The sequence below is a fragment of the Chenopodium quinoa genome, unplaced genomic scaffold (assembly GCF_001683475.1).
Source record: "Chenopodium quinoa cultivar QQ74 unplaced genomic scaffold, ASM168347v1, whole genome shotgun sequence".
Classification (NCBI taxonomy): domain Eukaryota; kingdom Viridiplantae; phylum Streptophyta; class Magnoliopsida; order Caryophyllales; family Amaranthaceae; genus Chenopodium; species Chenopodium quinoa.
In genome coordinates this window covers 129,439-147,040 of record NW_018744828.1, presented here as the reverse complement: position 1 = coordinate 147,040, position 17,602 = coordinate 129,439, and the positions used below count along the sequence as shown (strand labels likewise).

Genomic DNA, 17,602 nt, shown 5'->3' with positions numbered 1-17,602 from the left:
GGACGACGACAACAACAACAATACAACTACAACTTGCAATTGCATAATAGACCCCTTTTTTAACTGGAAGCTACAACACTCCACAAGTGCCACTAAGAGGCTATCAACAAAGGTATCTCTAAGAGGCTAGTTGTTTTCATCTTAATTACTATATAATCCCTCCGTTTTTAAATACTTGCTCCATTTTTTCATGCGCTGAGTTTTAGGATAAATTGGAGAAAGTAATAAAATATGAAGGTAGTGGGGTTGTTGGAAGAATATATAATTGTAAAAAATCAAAAGTAGAGGGGAGAATTGAAGGAAAGGGAATATGAAATTAATATTGTTAGGTTCACTTGGTAGGGAAAATTAATTAAATGTTATAAAAGCTTTTCAAATAAGGAAATGTAGCAAGTATTTCAAAACGGCCGGAAAAAGAAAGTGGAGTAAGTATTTTAAAACGCATTTCTTTTTAGCAAGTTTTTTTCAACCAAATTAGCTTAGTTGGATATTCTTGCTCCAATGATCAAGCCAGTAACTAGGAACTATTTAAAACTAGATGAAGCCCGTGCGATGCACGGTTTGTTTGAAATTTTAATTATTTTTTTTTATTTATGTGCTACTTTGTTATATATTTAGATAAAATTCATATTGTCAAAAGATAATATTTTATATTTAATTAATTTAAGCTTAAAAATCTCATTCGCCAATTTTGCTTACATGACATTTGAATTATTTAATTTTAAAAGAAATTAATAATCTCTTATTTTATTGGGTACAACTGAAATTATAATCCTACATGGCGCGTTAAGAAAATTAAATCCTACATGGCTCTCTAATAACTCGGGAAAAAACTCCCCTTTAAATATATATATTACGGAGTAGATTGCAAGCAAGTCACTAGTTATAACCATTGGACTAGTTCTTAAAGAGAAAACTTGTAACTCATTTTCACAATTTTAAGGATTGGTTTCGCATGTAGTAATCAAATGGAACTCTGTACATTTTTATTTGAGTACTGAAATAGATATATTCATTTTAGTCTGAAGTAATATGGCCCACATAAGTACAATGGGCTCATGGCCGAAGAGGTCAAATACTTGGCCCAATATGGTCATTCTCTTGCCACAAAAAGAGGACTAATGCCCACTATTTCTCCTTTACATACCCCAAATCATACATTGTTTGAGCATTAACTTGGACATCAAAATCTCCATAGGATTTTCGTTTAATTCGACAACTTCGCCGTTGTTAATGTCGGTGTGGGTTCACAGGAGGAAGATGAAGATGGTGGTCGCTAGTTGGCTCATGGGAAGATGAAGGTGGTAGTGGGATTTAGGGGTGTCCATAATTCGGATAAAAACCGAAATCCAAACCGAATTATCAATTCGGATCGGATCCAAACTTTAAATCGGATCGGATCGGATTGAGATTTTTTGGAAATTAAGATTTTCGGATTGGATCAGATTGACCCTAGTTGGATCCAATCCAAACCGAAAACCGAATTGTAAAATTAAGCTTGTATAAATATGGATTTCTGTATATTTTGAAGTTTAACTCAAATACTTAATACTACATAAAATAAATTAGAGAGACTTTGTATTAATTAATTAATGACTTGACGTTGAACTATGTATTTTAATCATGATTTTAAAGACTTTTATTTATAGTAAGCTTTATTTTTATAATTGTATTAGGCGCTTAAAAAAATAATGTATTATAATTCGGATTTTCGGATCGGATCCAAATAACCGAATTTTAATTCGGATTGGATCAAGAGAGAAATTCGAATCGGATCGGATTGGAAAATTGAAAACCGAATTATATTTCGGATTGGATCGGATTTGGACTAAATCCAAACCGAAAACCGAACGGACACCCCTAGTCGAATTGCAGGTAAAAGATGAAGGTTGTGGTCAATTTCTGGTTATGGATCGAAGGAGAAATGAGATGTAGGAAGAAGATAGCAGTGGTTTTGATGGTGTTCGCAGGAGGAAGAAGGAGATCAAGGAAGAAGAAAGGGGATAGATTTACAAATTTGCCCTTCACTTTATTGCAAAAATGACAATTTTAACCCTATCAAGCAGATCAACTGGGTCTGCCTACTATCAAAGGCACTACAAGAAACAACCAAGTCACAGCAGATGAATAACAATTGTTCCCGTATCAACATTAAGATAAAAGAGTTACTCTGTAAAGAACATATGCAGTCGTACTTTCCTGAAAAAAAATACTTCTGCTTAAATTTTTTATGGCCAAGATTGGCAGATGATATTGTACAACAATAAATACAATACAACTATGACAAAGGAAAAGCGCCTATATGTTTTAAACTCTAAAAAATGAGACGGGGAAAAATTACACAAATATGAAGCTGAAAGAACGCTACAAAATGCTATAATCCGAAATTGCATATTTTACAGCTCTACCTATCTCAGACATCTTTAGCTCAAATTCTAGTAATTTTACTACCGGCCACGACTAGATGGTGGCCTACGACTTGATCCTCTTTCGAATGCAGAGTAACGGTTTCCTCCTTGTTGGGAACTATTACCATATCCTCTACCACCCCCTCTACCAGAATTGTGAGACTGGGGGCGCCCACCCCACTGATTATAGCCACCAACACCGTAGCTTTGCCCACTCTGGTGATGGTAGGCTCCAGGTACAACAGGAGCTGCAGGCCCAGCAGGAGAGTACTGAGACCCATTTTGATGAGGTCCAGGGGGATAATATCCCTGAACGGGAGCTGAAAGATTAACTCTTGCACCATGGTGGGGGCGGGAAGCAGGTGAACTGTATGGCCGACTGTGATGGATTTGTGCAACACCAGGAGGTCGCTGATGTCCAGGGCCCGGATAGGCTGCTCTAAGAGGTGGTATTATCCCACTGTGTTCCTGACCATAGTAACTGTTAACTGGATGTGGGTTGACAGGTCCATATGCAGCAGAGGCAGTTGCATAAGCTGGAGCTCTGGCATATCCACTCTGATCTGCCCTCACTGATAAACTATTAATCACCAGACGATGAGCTGCCTCACCGAGCTGACGACCAGATATGCTCCCAGGGGGGTTTGACCTGCCCAGAACAGACAGATATATGAAGGCCTAATCTAAACATTATGGATCCAAATTTTCCACCTTCTGACTAAATTATTAAGTGGGAGATTAAAAAGTATACCTTTGACTGTCCGTATGCCGCCCTACATTTTCCATATGCCTTCTTCCATTATCCATATGCCTTCTACCATTATCCATATGCCTTCTTCCATTATCCATATGCCTTCTTCCATTATCCTCATGCCATAAGACAGGTTCTTTCAAATCTCCCATTGAGACAATCTGCCATAAAATTTATATGAGCCACAGAAAGATGGACATTTAGCAGTCAAAAAAAAGGCAGAGGGAAGCTGTTAGCCAGCGTGCAAACAAGAGATTGCAAGTCACACATGTGGGGATTTAATGAAACACAGATCATTGTACCTGAGTGCAGAAAAAAGGAACCCATGGCTTGTCAAAAACATGGAAATATCATTATCCACCCCAGACCCCGAAGTAAAATCTAGGGAAGATATAACCATACAATCAACAACACTAACTAAAAAGGAATAGATGCAGACTACCAGCAACAAGAACAGTGAATGGTAAATTTAGCAACCTATACAAAATCAATACCTATAGAAAAGCAGAAAATTGAAAGAACCATAACAGGATTCATGATTACAATGTACACAGTCAAGATGTAAAATTAAAGACTGGCAAGCACCTGAGGAAGGTCCAAGCGGGACTCTAAACACAACCCACTTTTAATACAATACAAATTTCAAGTTGCTCATCAGAAGTCAAAACCAAGAGAAGCCAGGTTGATCCGGATAATAGTAATTTTGTTGAAGCTAGAGATTCACTCCCCTTCACACTGACCTGAACTTGGGTAAATGCTCACTCTTCAAGTTTAAATGAAGGCATAATCTTTCACTAACACTAAATATTGCCACAATTGTTTCATACCCAACTTGTAAATCAAAGATACACTGAGGAGATGGAGTTTTTAAGCCTCCACAATGTCTCAGACATAGAAATGCTAAAAGCATGTAAAAAACGTAATTCAAAGGGCAAGCAGGCTGATGTAACATTATGGTTGCTTGGAATATCTGAAGTTACTAATGTGGACAGAACTGTTCTTCACAAGAACTTTTCAGGGCCCAAAGAAAGCCCAATGAAAAGAAGGGGAACCATTCACTCAGGTGCAGAGCATAACACTGCGAATTTACTAATGATATTTAACAGTTCAAAAAGAAATCACTAATTTAAAAGAAACATATACTATATTGAAGTAAATGTACTGGCAGCAGCAATTTAGATTCAATATATGAGAACTTATTACCTTCGTTGGAAATTTCACCCCTGGTGGTGGCCGTGCTATGTGTTTGTGATACTCTGGGAGTTTGTATATTGCACAACTACAGAGAAACCATAATATTAGAATGTCAAAGATACAGCATGGTCATAAATAACCACAGGTTCACACTACAAAAGTGGAGGTTATATCTTACATGACTTGATTGTCTACAATGTCTTCCATTCCAGAAACCGGGGATCTGAAAATAGGAGGGCAAGGGTCTCCAGCACAAAGGCAAACGTAACCATTCATCCCCCCACTGCAAGTAGCCCTAAACCACATCAGAAAATGTACGAATTGATCTCAAAACTCACTGATGGCACAAACAGACATGATTTAAATTGAAGTAGAAAGCAGGAAAAAGGTTTCCAATGTGGAAAATGCCTAAGTAGATTACTTGATCTAGAGCAAATCACAGCAACCATGAATCTCCATTCCCCAAAAGACTAAAGCCTTCCCTAGACTATATTAACCTGCTGAATGTGGATCATAAAAGACATGGATTGATGCAAAGATGCATCACTGCATCCCCACTCAAGAGAGAACATAACAAGCCCAAGAAAAGAAGCACCCTCACCCCAATAACAGGGGAAACTGTTGGCGGAAAACTTTTCCACATCATCTAGGTCGTATACCCAGACGCTGTACCCTAAATTTATTCCGAGATTTACTAATATGTTTCAAGACTGAAACCATTATCTGACTCAGACATGTGACAAGTACGACAGAAATTTAGCAAGGTAGGTGGAGGAACCGAGTAATGCAGCCTCAAAGACTTGGTTAACATAAGCTACTATGCACATCACACATCAAAAAAACTTGTTGGAAAAATCTAGCAAGGTAGGTGGAGGAACCGAGTAATGCAGCCTCAAAGACTTGGTTAACATAAGCTACTATGCACATCACACATCAAAAAAACTTGTTGGAAAAATCTTTTGAGAAGACCAAGTTGTTTGTCATTCTTCTTCCGTACAATAATTCCTATAAAGTGATTGTGCACCATGTATATGCTCAACCCCAAATGGATAAGACAACATGATATACAAAACATAGATGAGACCAGAATCATCATTATCACTAGTCCACTCAAAAAACTTTACTAGAGAATAATACATAAAAGCATATAGGAATTTAGACACAAACACAAGCACAAGGACACAAATACCTAATTAATATTCAAATAGCATCAACAGCCCCAGAAATACCTGGCCTTAGGGTCGATTTTTTCTTTGACTAGTACTCTTTCTCCCTCTTTCATTTGCTTACAGCGATCATCAAGTGAAAATATATAAGGGGACAATGGATGCGACACAGAAACAAACAGCATGTCCGACAAGATACTGTTCCTTCTCTTTTCTTCTGCCTACAGAAACACAGTAGATTATCAGGATTAGTACCTAGACCAGAACAACTAACATTGTCACGAGACCAGACATCACATTAGGTCATCAGTCACTCCGAAACACATACCGTTAAAGTATGTTCAACTTTTGCAATTTCGGTAAGAAGGCGGGATTGATCAATAAAAGGCAATTTAGCAATGCCCTGTAACATTCCCAAGCAAAAATTGTCAAATTTCAAGGCAATATTACATAGGAAGCCCAAAAAAATATGGCCAAGGCAAGAATAGAGACCTGCCAAGCAAAACGCTTCCCATTCATGTCCACTTCAAAATCTGAAAGAGGAACATATATGCGCGTAGTTAAACATAATCTAGTAGGCAGATTTACATTTGATGAAACACAGCTGTTAATCAACAACCATACTTATTTTCCCTTCATTTAAATTTCTAATTACCATTCATCTGCATCATCTAAAAGTAAAGAAATTATTTATTCAATTAAAAAGACCATGAATTTTCATCTCTAACCCAAAACCCTACAAAGGAAAGAAAGCATCCATCATGTTCCTTATCAACAAGTTCAGAGTCTAGACAACTAAAGAAAATAAAAACACAAACATATATATCTCCTGCAATACATAATATTAATGCCCCTTCAAATCTAACCCGCAACTTAGACAGGTTAGACCCCTTCCCCCCTTCCTTGTTACAAGGCTCAACAAAGCTGACCACCCACACACTCCGTGGAGGAAATAGAGCAAATTCAAATAGAACCTGTAGTATGCAGCACAACAATGATATATAATGTCGGCAAGCTATGAATACCCTTTACATTCATGAGATAAGTAACACCAAAAAAAAAAACAAAAAAAAAAAAAAAAAAAAAAAAAAAACCACAGCAACCTTTACTCTGTATTATTTAAATTGAACCTAATCTGTATTATTTAAATTGAACCTAATTAATTTTCATCAGTTGTCCTTAAATATTGAAACCATTCTTCATAAGATACATACCTGTTGGGTAGAAATCAATAATTGGGGAGTTAGGATCGCTCATCAACTTCCTATAAGTCTCAGGAAGTGCATGGGAACTGAAAGAAATCATCATTAGTACACTATACTCAGCAACTAGAAAAGAGAGAAACAGTAACAAAAACAACCTTGCAGCAGGGAAGACTCCCATAAGCTGATCAAATGGCTTGAAGGGAGAACCAAGCTCAAAACTGATATCTAGGTGTGCAACATCCTTAATATCAGAAGCAAAGGGAGCATAATGATATGGATAGAACCTGTAAAGTAAACATGAGATTAAAAAAAATAAAATTTAAAAAAATACATTAAACATGGGAAGAAAACAAACCAGGTGCTACAATTATATCTTCAAATTAATGCTTCAAAAATACACACCCCAATGTAGAAAATCCGCCAAAAATGCAGTCATGTAAACAAAATAGGCAATCATTGAAAAATATCTATGTGCTCCGGCCCTCCCAAAGAATCATATCATTGCCTCATTGTGCAAGTTAGTCATAGGGTAAGTTAATTTAAAATGAGCCATTTAACCTCATAATTCATTCGAAATGGCGTGGGACAAGATAAGGAGACAATAAGTTGAAACAAATTTGTCAATTACAAAATCATTGATGATTCAACTTCAAAATTCTGAGTGCATGCCAAGTAGGCAGTTCATATAAAAACACCATTCACTCAAATGTGACAAGAAATAAAAACACATTTCTAATGAATTGTGTTCTGTAAATTGATGATTGACATAGGAGGCAACAAGACGTTTAGGCAAAAAATCAAAAGACCTGAAATAGGTTCAAACTAACTCACCACTCCCATGAGCAGACTCCTTCATAATAATAATGCATGACCCAGCACAAGCCTTCTGTGTACTTCAAGACCTGAAACCAAAATATTAATCTAATAGTCCGGATAAACTGAAACAGTAAACAAAACACACTAGTAGAGAAAGACTTCTACATAACACCATATAAAAATTATCTGGTCACAGCCCATGTAAAGAACTAAAGAAGGCATCTTGATAAATATTCTCATCACCTTCACAAGTATATTATCTTTTTTAATCCATATAAAACCCTAGTGTATACTCAATTTACAAAAGAGTGTCAATGTTCCAACTTTGGCCATTAGGAACAAAACAGCATTATACACTCTTATCAATCAATCAAAGCCTTAATACCATACATTATACGTGTATATATTAAAAGTAACTGAGCAACAACTTCATGACATCCATAAAGAGCATCAACCTTCAATCCCACCCACTGACAGAACTAATTTTTATTCAACATTGTTTCGATTTCAATCTCCTGATACATAAACTAGGTGCTCATGTGCTTCAACAATGAGCCCATTAGTAATGATCAAGGTCCCAAATATTGCTCTAGTCTAGCTAGTTTACTTGTCACCGTAAGAAAGGTACGTCACAGATTCAGCTATTCCTACCAGCATAGAATCAAACAGTGACAACAACAAGACTCTGCAGCATAAAAAATGAGGGAAAGTAATTCAAGAGCCACAACTTATCCCATTATGATACAAAAGCCAAGGTGCCCAAGGATAGTCCACTATATAACATAGCATCCTCAAAAATCTTTCAAAGAACTAGAAATTTTGCAATACATGAAAAGTAAGAACAAATTCGGGTTTCAACTTTATTGCTAAAAGGCAAGTCTTAGCTTAAGGCAATTAACAAGCAAATATTGAGAATAATAAATGCAAGTAATCATTTATTCTACATCATCAACACCCAACAAAACCCCATTAGACAGCTCAAAAGAAGCTAATCCGAGTGTAAAAAACAAACAGTCATGACACCAAATGAAAATACAGATCATTATGCAAGAAATATGAGCTAGGAGGGCCCAAAACATAGGAAACAAACATATTCAAGAAAGCATCACCAAAGAACATATGTAACAATAAATCTCAAAAGAGCAAGCAGAGTATGCAACTTTTTTTTTTTTTTTTTTTTTTTTTGAAGAAAGCAGAGTATGCAACTTACAACATCCTTACGAATGCTTTCCATTTCCTCTAAAGATTTTGCACAGAACTTTTCTTCATAGTACCTTTCCTTCCATCCAGGCTCTCCTAATTTGATCTGATTCAAAATGAAACGGTGTAAAATAAGCCTCCAAAAGTGATACAAAAAATTCTTAAAACTTGATAATAACATTAGCAACTAGGAATGAGAACTCTGGAAATTGGTAGTTAGACTTAGAAAAAATTTAACATCAGTAATTATGTCTAACAGATACAAATAATATAAACCACAAATAGAAAGAATTTGACTGCCAAATGTAGCAACTAGCATAACATCAAGAGTATGAGATATCTATGGTACAATGAAGAAGAGAAGTATAAGAGAAAGAAAAATTAACTTAACTAAATTTATTGTTTAAAGGTACCAACCCCATTCCTTCTCATATCACCCGAAACAATTAAGATGACTACCTTGCGTACATCATAGCAAAATTTGCATACATCATATATATAACCCCAACTGGAAACTATAATGAATAAGGACATGAAGTACCAAGTTCCCACTACTATTTGCAAAGTACGTGTCCTTCCAAAATTCATATTAACATTAAGTAGAGCCGTTTCCAATCAACCACTTGTATATTCAGTAACCACTAGAAACTGCTATAAGTTAAAGAATAAAGCTAAATTAGTTGAGGTACATCAAATTATATAAAACTATCGTAACTTACAATATCAATCAGCAAACATTCACCTACTGCCATGGTACTGACTCCCTCAAGCCACTATAGTCCGTATGCACCAGAAGGTCCAAAATGAAAGGTGGAAATTCTAAAGAGTTAAAAGTTATGTGGCACATAAGCTATGCCTATTAATCCCCAAATTTAAGGTACGGAAATGATAGGGAATACAAGAACTAAAATAATACTGAGATTCTATAACTTGCATATTCCAGCTGACTATATTAATGGACTTTACACAATAATACTACTCGTACTTCAAATATACCAGTTACATAAAGCATCACAAGTAAACAATCCAACTTATATATTATTTCATTAATACCAGAACGAAAATGCTACGATTAAAATATCAATCAGACAGAAATAAAGGATGGAATCAAAATAAACCTTATCTTCCTCCCGGACATCTGAGTTAAAACAATCGGACTTCTCACGAATGGACTCTTTAAGCTTTGCTTTCAAATCTTCTTTATTTTCATGAGCCTTAAGAACAAAGAAAAAACAATTATTTCAGAGTAATATGAAGACAGTAACTTCTTCAAAAGTACAAGAGAAATTGTGTAAGTGGCTCAAAAGTAAAAAAACATACTTCCATTTCAAGACTATTTTCAGCCTGAACAATAGCAGCGCCAATTGTTGCTCCAGAAGTACGTGCCATTTTCTGAGGCTTACTTTCTGAACTCCCGCCTAGTCCCTTTTGAAAGGGGGAAGGTGATGGAGCTGAAGCAAGGCGAGAACCGTGAAATCGTGACACGGGGACTAAGGACTCAGGCACAACTTGTGGTTGCATATCATCTCCTCTTTTGGCATTAGCTTTGTCTCTTTTTATCCTCTCTGCTTGACGCTGAACAATCAAGAAAAGCATATTGAGTACTTATAAACTGCTCATTACATATTTCCACCTCCTCTAAAACTTACTATTAAAACCGCACAACCTTTAATCCAACAAGCATTATTAATTACAACCAATATCAAAGTGCTTGGGAATTAAGGCAACATCTGTGGTACAGATTGTTGGAACAAATATAACACCTATTTCCAATCTCCAAACATGAAGGGAAACACGGCAGCCTAATAATATCAGCATCTACAATAAATTGATAGCTCGTTCAACCACAACAACCCACTATTCTGCATATAGGAAATAACTAACCTGGTGCAACCGAGCCCTCTTCTGAAAGATCTGATCTTCATATGATCCAATAGCTTGAATGAATTGCTCAACTTTACTTAAGTCAGGCTGCACATACACAGAGTAAACTTTATCCTACCAGCTATCCATGCAAGAAGCTTAAAAAAAAAGGACTACCGCCACTATTAACGGGCCTACATATAAAAGCACCCAATCATCTTAATACCTTGCTTCCATTGGTCAGATACCCGCCAATTGCACTAAATTCCTTCTTATACACAGCCACCAGCAAGTTTATTGCACCCTGATAAACAGCGAGATAAATGATGAATAAGAGACAGTAAATAAGGTCTGCGCTTACATTTTTGCATCAGTGAAACCACCAACTTCCTCTCATACCAATAAACAAACAAAGGAAAAACAGTCTACTTAAAATGCATATACAAAACTGTCTCAAATGGACCTGATTTAGGGTCATTTTGCACAAGATTCTTTTATTTCTAAATTTGGTGTTTTAATACTAGAGTGTTTAACTTCTAAAAATGCTAACTCCAGCGCCTAAAAGGGCAACATGAGCATGATTACAAGATAACAGTCAGCTAAAAAAATGATAACTTATGCACGGGTGCACAATAATCTTATTGTAGCCCCACGCCTGATCCAAGTAAGACCAAATGAGATGGATTTAACACACTCTCTTCACCACCACACTCTATAGCAATATCGACCAAACTATAGCTGCCAAGAACATAAATTAGATACAACTCTTACAAGGCTAATCATATTGGCAGGTTTAGAATATATATGCTATTGACTAATACAAATTCTTCATGAGAACATAGCAACAGAAGGGCAAAAAAATATACGAACCTCACGGATTTCCAGGGTGGGCATGTGAGGTAAAAAGTCATTGCCAACAAAAAAGCAGATGAAGATGAAGTCATCTACAATGCGCTCAAAATCAATCTTACAAGGAGGATTGGGAATCCTCATCTCATGCTCCAGATACTCCCTGAGAGTCCACACATTCAGGAACTGCAACAAAAGGCTCAAAGTTATGGAAGAAAAGTATCAAAATATGAAAACACACGAAAATTATTTGTTTTCCTACTTCCGTGATGAAAAACAGTTCTAATATAATATAAAATTAATGGCAAACCTGAAAAGGTTTTTTGGAAACAGCATCATCACCACCTTTCTCATCAAATTCACCAGCCTTCCTCTTTGCCTTGCCTTCGCAATTTGCTGCTAAATGGCCAACCTGACCACATAGGAAGCACTTATCTTGCTGCCCGGCAACAAATACAACCTGCATTAACAATCAAAATAATTCATTTTAAAATTACCACAAAATCAATGAAAAATCAACAAAAACTACTACAGAAGGAAAAGAGAAGCAAAAGAACAGCATACCTCTCTTAAAATCGAAAAATGAACTTCATGGGTCGCCAGTGCCAACATGATCAAATCTGCATCCTGTCAAAAATATTTATCATTATAAAAAGAGCACATGAAAGGTTTATTTTGGGTGTAACTGCAGAAAATGAAGTGATAATACCAATCCATATAGACAATGGCGTGTATTTGGATCATAACCAGGAAGATTCCTTTGAAGGCGTATGTATGACATAATTTTGTGCTCCCCTTCCCCAGGAACATTTGCATCAGATAATATAACCTTCAATATTCGACCATGGAGAATTAGAACCCTGCACACCCATCAAATGCTCCAAAACAACCAAATGCCTGAATTTAATGCAAAAGCCTTAAACTTTAAAGCAATACCTTGACAGATTTCCACCCTGGATCATTATTTATTCTCAGGTGAACATAATATTGTAATGCAATAGACAATACAGCCATAAACTCTGTTCCAGGAGTAATAATATTTGTATCGAAGGTTTGTGACTCCTCTTTTGGAGGAAGCTTTCTTCCCTCTTGTTCGAATTCTTGCCGTAAACGTTCTTCTTCAGCAGCCTAAATGAAACCAAAAAAATACAAGTTGATGATTCATGAAGAACGAAGATCTAGAAGTATCAATTATAATGAATCACATACAGCTTCGGCTGCATCTTTAGCAGCCCTGAAACGCCTTGAACGCTGCTGATTCATCTTGGCTCTAGGAGCAACACCATCTGAAAGCAGTTATTGTGGTATTAGTATAATTCTAATGCAGATATCCCATGCACAAGGGTTTGAAATAATTGGTAAAAGATCAATAAACCCACCAATCGCCATGTATAGCAGCTTTCTAGGACGAACCATGTTAAAAAGCCTATCAATGTAGTTGAACATATTTTGAAACACCTCCTCAAATGTTGCTGGAGAAGGCTGAATAAAAATGAAGAAAAAGGATCAGACATACTGAAAATGCACAAAAATTATTAGATTTTTCAATGTAATATAGAAATCTCAAGCCTAATTGATCAAAACATTGATGTCCCCAAATAGACGGAAGACCCACTCAGCGAATATATAAAGGACATAAGAAAGGATGATGGCCAGACACGAAAAATATAATATTCAACCTGAAAATTAAAAATTCCTCTCACAAAGAGGTTTATAAATGGCGAAAAAAGGCTAGCAACAAGAAAACAGGAAAATAAGGAAACTTCTGGCCTTTTCCTGAGACTTAATTAGATTCATTGTGCCCAAATAGGCGGAAGACCCACTCAGCGAATATCTAAAGGACATAAGAAGGTATGATGGCCAGACACGAAAAATATAACATTCAACCTGAAAATTAAAAATTCCACTCACAAAGAGGTTTGTAAATGGCGAAAAAAGGCTAGCAACAAGAACACAGGAAAATAAGGAAACTTCTGGCCTTTTCCTGATACTTAATTAGATTCATTGTGCAGTGTTTTAACTTTAAAATCCAGCAAATTTTGCTTTACCTCTTTTACATCATAAGCAAGCTTCTACTTCTAATAATTATCTAATAATTAAATATAATGAGAAAACAAACCTACGAGTCTATAACCTACAAGTCTATGATGACTTTATGATACAGTCATACCAAACCATTTGAAAAAATGGCACCTCCTCCCACTTGATCAAAAATATATCAAGAAGAAAGAGGCAAAATACAAATACCAAAAGTACAAGAAAATTCCATTTTTTCTATTACATACAAGCTAATCCTCCACTTAAATTTGGTGGTTTACTAATGACAAAGTAGCAATGGCTTTGAATTGATGATTGTGAATAAAATCCTCAAACCTCAAGGCATCAGTATTTAAGTTCAAGAGATTGACAATTGCAAACTGCTTATAATCAATCCTCCACTTCTGGTGATTTACTGATCGACTATTGCAACCTGCTAATTAAGCATGCCTTAATGATCATCTCAAAAATCATTTAAGTTCCAGAGACTTAGCCAATAAGCCACCACACAATATGATGGCCTATGTTGCACGGGGACGCCTTATGGCGGATGTCCCCCATTCCCCAAGACGTCACGGGTACGGATACGCCTTGGGGACGGGTTGACTTTTTGGGGACATTTCTGGGGACGCGAGTGAGGCTGAACGTCGTCCCCAAGTGAAATTTTGGGCATTTTAAATACTTGTTTTGAGTTTGTCAACCCATAAATTCACAGTTTCACACTACAAAACTCTCGGCAGTGGAGTTTGGCAGAGGCGGCCTTCAAAAATCCCCCTCTCTTTTTCCCCAATTTTGAAACCCTAATTTCCCAATTCAATCACTACCCTTGCTACACTCTTCATAATGCATAATTAGATTCTGTTATTAAAATTGTGGGATATAAATTGTAAAACTTGAGAGTAATAATGGCAAAATAAGGGCAACAATGATGGAGCTTTCGAGGTGGGCAATGCAACGGAAGAAGTATTGGTGGACACTTTTATTTTGTTTTAATGCTTTTGATTTCATGATTTTTTTATTTTTACTTTTATGTTTCTGATTTCATGATTTGTTCTTATTTTAAATGTTGTGTACTTGTGTTATATTAAACTAAATTGTTTGTATTATCAATTTATTTTGTTGCATTAAAAATTTTACAATGCTCCATTTTTTATACTTAAAAATTATATTTTAAAATATCGTCGTCCCCAAAGCCGTCCCCGTACTCTGGAATTTTTAGATTTGCCGTTTTCCGTTTCCATCCCCGTACCTGTATTTGCCCCCGTACCCGTATTGGTGCAACATAAATGATGGCCACTTGATGAGTTGATGGCAGAGATAGAAAATTGTCCTTTTGGTCTCAATACTCTGAACTCCTTCATCATGCCTATCTCCTATTGACTCGCAATCTGGTGATCTAGGTTGTTCCCCTCTCGACAATGAAACATATCCCCTATTGTTTCACAATCTCACTGTCTCGCGTACCTACCCTCTACCAGGAATAATCAAGTCACTACGAAGCTGATGCATACATCATACTAGTAGTAGGCAAACCTCCTAACCACTTGAAATATAATATGGAACCTATCTGGCATCATTACAAGCCCAAGTGATCACACTCTAAGCATAAAAACTAACTGTAAAAAATATACATATGGACTTATGATACCCTACCCCTGAATTAAAGGAGAGGCGAATTGGCATTGGCAAAATATTCCCCGGGAATCAAAAGCATGAATCACAAACCCGCCATCCCATATGCCAAAGTACAACGTTTGTTCTGGGTCCACATTGCTTATTCCATATGAGAGGTATTGACATCTTATATCTTCATAGGGCACCATACATTTCACGTAATCAAGCCATCAAAAATCCATCCCAGTAGCATATCATCCCAGTCATAAAATCTTTAATCTCCAGCACCGTGCAACCTAGCCCTACCCAAACTACTTCCCGGAAATCAAAAGTGCACAACATTTCAATTAATCAAACCACCCATTTCCTCTCCATAGCAAACCACCCATTTCCTTTACTCTGATTCCAGCAAAATGCAACCTAGACCTACTCAAACTACTTCCCGGAAATCAAAAGCGCTACGCATTTCAATTAAACAAACCACTCATATCCTCTCCATAACAAATTACCTCAATTAACCTTAAATCTCCAGCACCATGCAACTTAGCACCACGCAAACTATTTCCCGGAAATCAAAAGCACCACACATTTCAAGTTACTAAGCGATCCATACCAACTTCAATAGCAAACTACCGCAATCCTAAGATTACAATCTCCATCATAAAAATCTAATCTCAGCTAAAACTAACAAATTCAGCTCTCCTGAACTAAACAATCATAAATTTACAGAAAATCAAACCCAAAATAAAAATTTTTTAAAAAAAAAAAAACAATAATCAACTCCAAATAACATAACATTAAGAAAAAATAAATAAAAACCAATTACCCGATCCTCAGGATGAAAGCAGGGATGAATGATTCCATTCATATCAAGATAAAGATTATCATACTCGAGATTAGGATTAGGTTTACTGGTATCAACTGGAATCTTAATTCCATCGATTTCAACTTCTTCTTCCTCGATTACATCCACAACAATTAACGGATATTTCTCTGCTAACCACCGGTAAAACGCTGGAACTCCCATTGCAGCAGAAGTTCAATGTCGTAAACCCTAGATTGGGAGAGAGGATAAACCCTAATTTAATAAAATTAGGGGAAATTGGTTTAGGTTAGAGAGAGAAAGAAGATTTTTACGACGGCAAAAAAAAAGGTAGGTTAAAGAGAGAGATATTTAGCTGGACGATTTTGCCCTCCTGTGCGCGCCCTCTACACGTGTGCAATTGTACGACTCTGATTAACTGGATATTTTTTTGATGCATTGTTCTATCCGTTTGATCTTTAATTGTTTGCCGCCAATGGTTTTTTAATTTTTTGGGTACTCTCTTTTGTTTTTTTACTTGTGTTTTATGGCGCGCTCGGTAAAATATAGCTATAGAGGTAGTTGTTAGCTGTGATGGTGGTTGTTAGTTGTATGTGTAGCCGTTAGTTGTCAACTAGCAACTAGCTGCTAGCTGTGAAAATAAATAATTCAGTATGAGTGTTTGGTAAACTAGTTGTTAACTGTAAAATCTAATATATATATAGGCATTTTGCTTGTTTTGGTTTTGATTATGTACGTATGTGATGTTAGGGTGATTTGAAAACAAATTGCAATTGATTTGAACTTGATTTGAGCATGTTTGAGTATATAAGATTCAAATATTCGAAGGGAGGTTGCGGTCACCAACAGGGATAATGGGGAAAGGGATGGTCCACCGGCGGTGGAGGTAGGTCGCCGGAGGTGGGGGGATCTGGGCGGCGGGTCCGATGGGTGAGGGGGTTGCTTCCAAGGGAGGGGAAAACGGAGGAAGAAGGGGAAGGGGTGGTTAATTAGTTGGTGGTTGGGGTGGTGACTTTTTTATGTATAAATTAAATATAATTATTAAGTAATTGGGTGGGTTAGTGGTTAATTAGAAGAAATGGGAGGAAATTAGAGGCTAATTAAGTTAATTAGAGGATAATTAAGGAAATAGGTTTCCTCTCACAAAAAATGAACGTGGTGGTATTTTTTAACCAAAAAGCTTTTAAAAGGTTTTTTGTTTTCTTACAAAATGGTGCTTTTAAAAGTTTTTTTTTTTTTTACAAATTTGCCTTTTATTTGATTTTTTTTTGGGTAAATTTTATATATTGCATGCAGTTACTAGTGTAGCTCACTTGCTTTATCATTCTCTCTCCTCTGCTAAATACTACCTCCATTTTTTTAGTTGGCACATTTTGACTTTGTGCACTATTCACAGAACTTACTTTGACTTTTTCTTTGTGATTTAATGTTAGATAAAGACATAGTTGTGTGAGGTCTTGTTAGTTTCGTCTCAACATCTAGTTTCCGAGTATAAAAATTTTATAATTTTTGCTCTTACGCAATTAAAGATATTTATATTTAAAAGTATACGTTGGCAAACTTTCCTAAATGACATGTGTCAACTAATGTCAACTAAATATAAACGGATGAAATATTTAAATTTTCTCTACTAGGCTTGTAATAACTACTTACTCACCATTAAGTATAGACTTGGT

At 36.2% G+C, this 17,602-nt stretch overlaps 1 protein-coding gene across 2 annotated transcripts; it reads right to left on the bottom strand.

Annotated features, from left to right (window-relative positions):
- Window positions 1–2,124: 2,124 nt before the first annotated feature.
- LOC110704248 (5'-3' exoribonuclease 3-like) lies at window positions 2,125–16,228 on the bottom strand. 2 transcript variants are annotated; one of them, XM_021882037.1, is made up of 23 exons: window positions 15,930–16,228; window positions 12,832–12,934; window positions 12,662–12,738; window positions 12,389–12,580; window positions 12,162–12,281; window positions 12,017–12,079; window positions 11,763–11,912; window positions 11,474–11,638; window positions 10,830–10,907; window positions 10,625–10,711; window positions 10,061–10,315; window positions 9,859–9,954; window positions 8,751–8,846; window positions 7,556–7,626; window positions 6,880–7,008; window positions 6,734–6,810; window positions 6,012–6,052; window positions 5,848–5,922; window positions 5,583–5,740; window positions 4,532–4,648; window positions 4,363–4,438; window positions 3,160–3,320; window positions 2,125–3,057 (listed from the first exon to the last, which is right to left on the bottom strand). In XM_021882037.1, exons 1-23 carry the CDS (start codon window positions 16,128–16,130, stop codon window positions 2,448–2,450), a joined length of 3,198 nt encoding a protein of 1,065 aa, XP_021737729.1. In that variant the 5' UTR covers window positions 16,131–16,228; the 3' UTR covers window positions 2,125–2,447. The 2 variants fall into 2 exon arrangements, with proteins under 2 accessions (XP_021737729.1, XP_021737730.1); XM_021882038.1 differs by having other exon boundaries at window positions 4,532–4,636.
- Window positions 16,229–17,602: the final 1,374 nt, after the last annotated feature.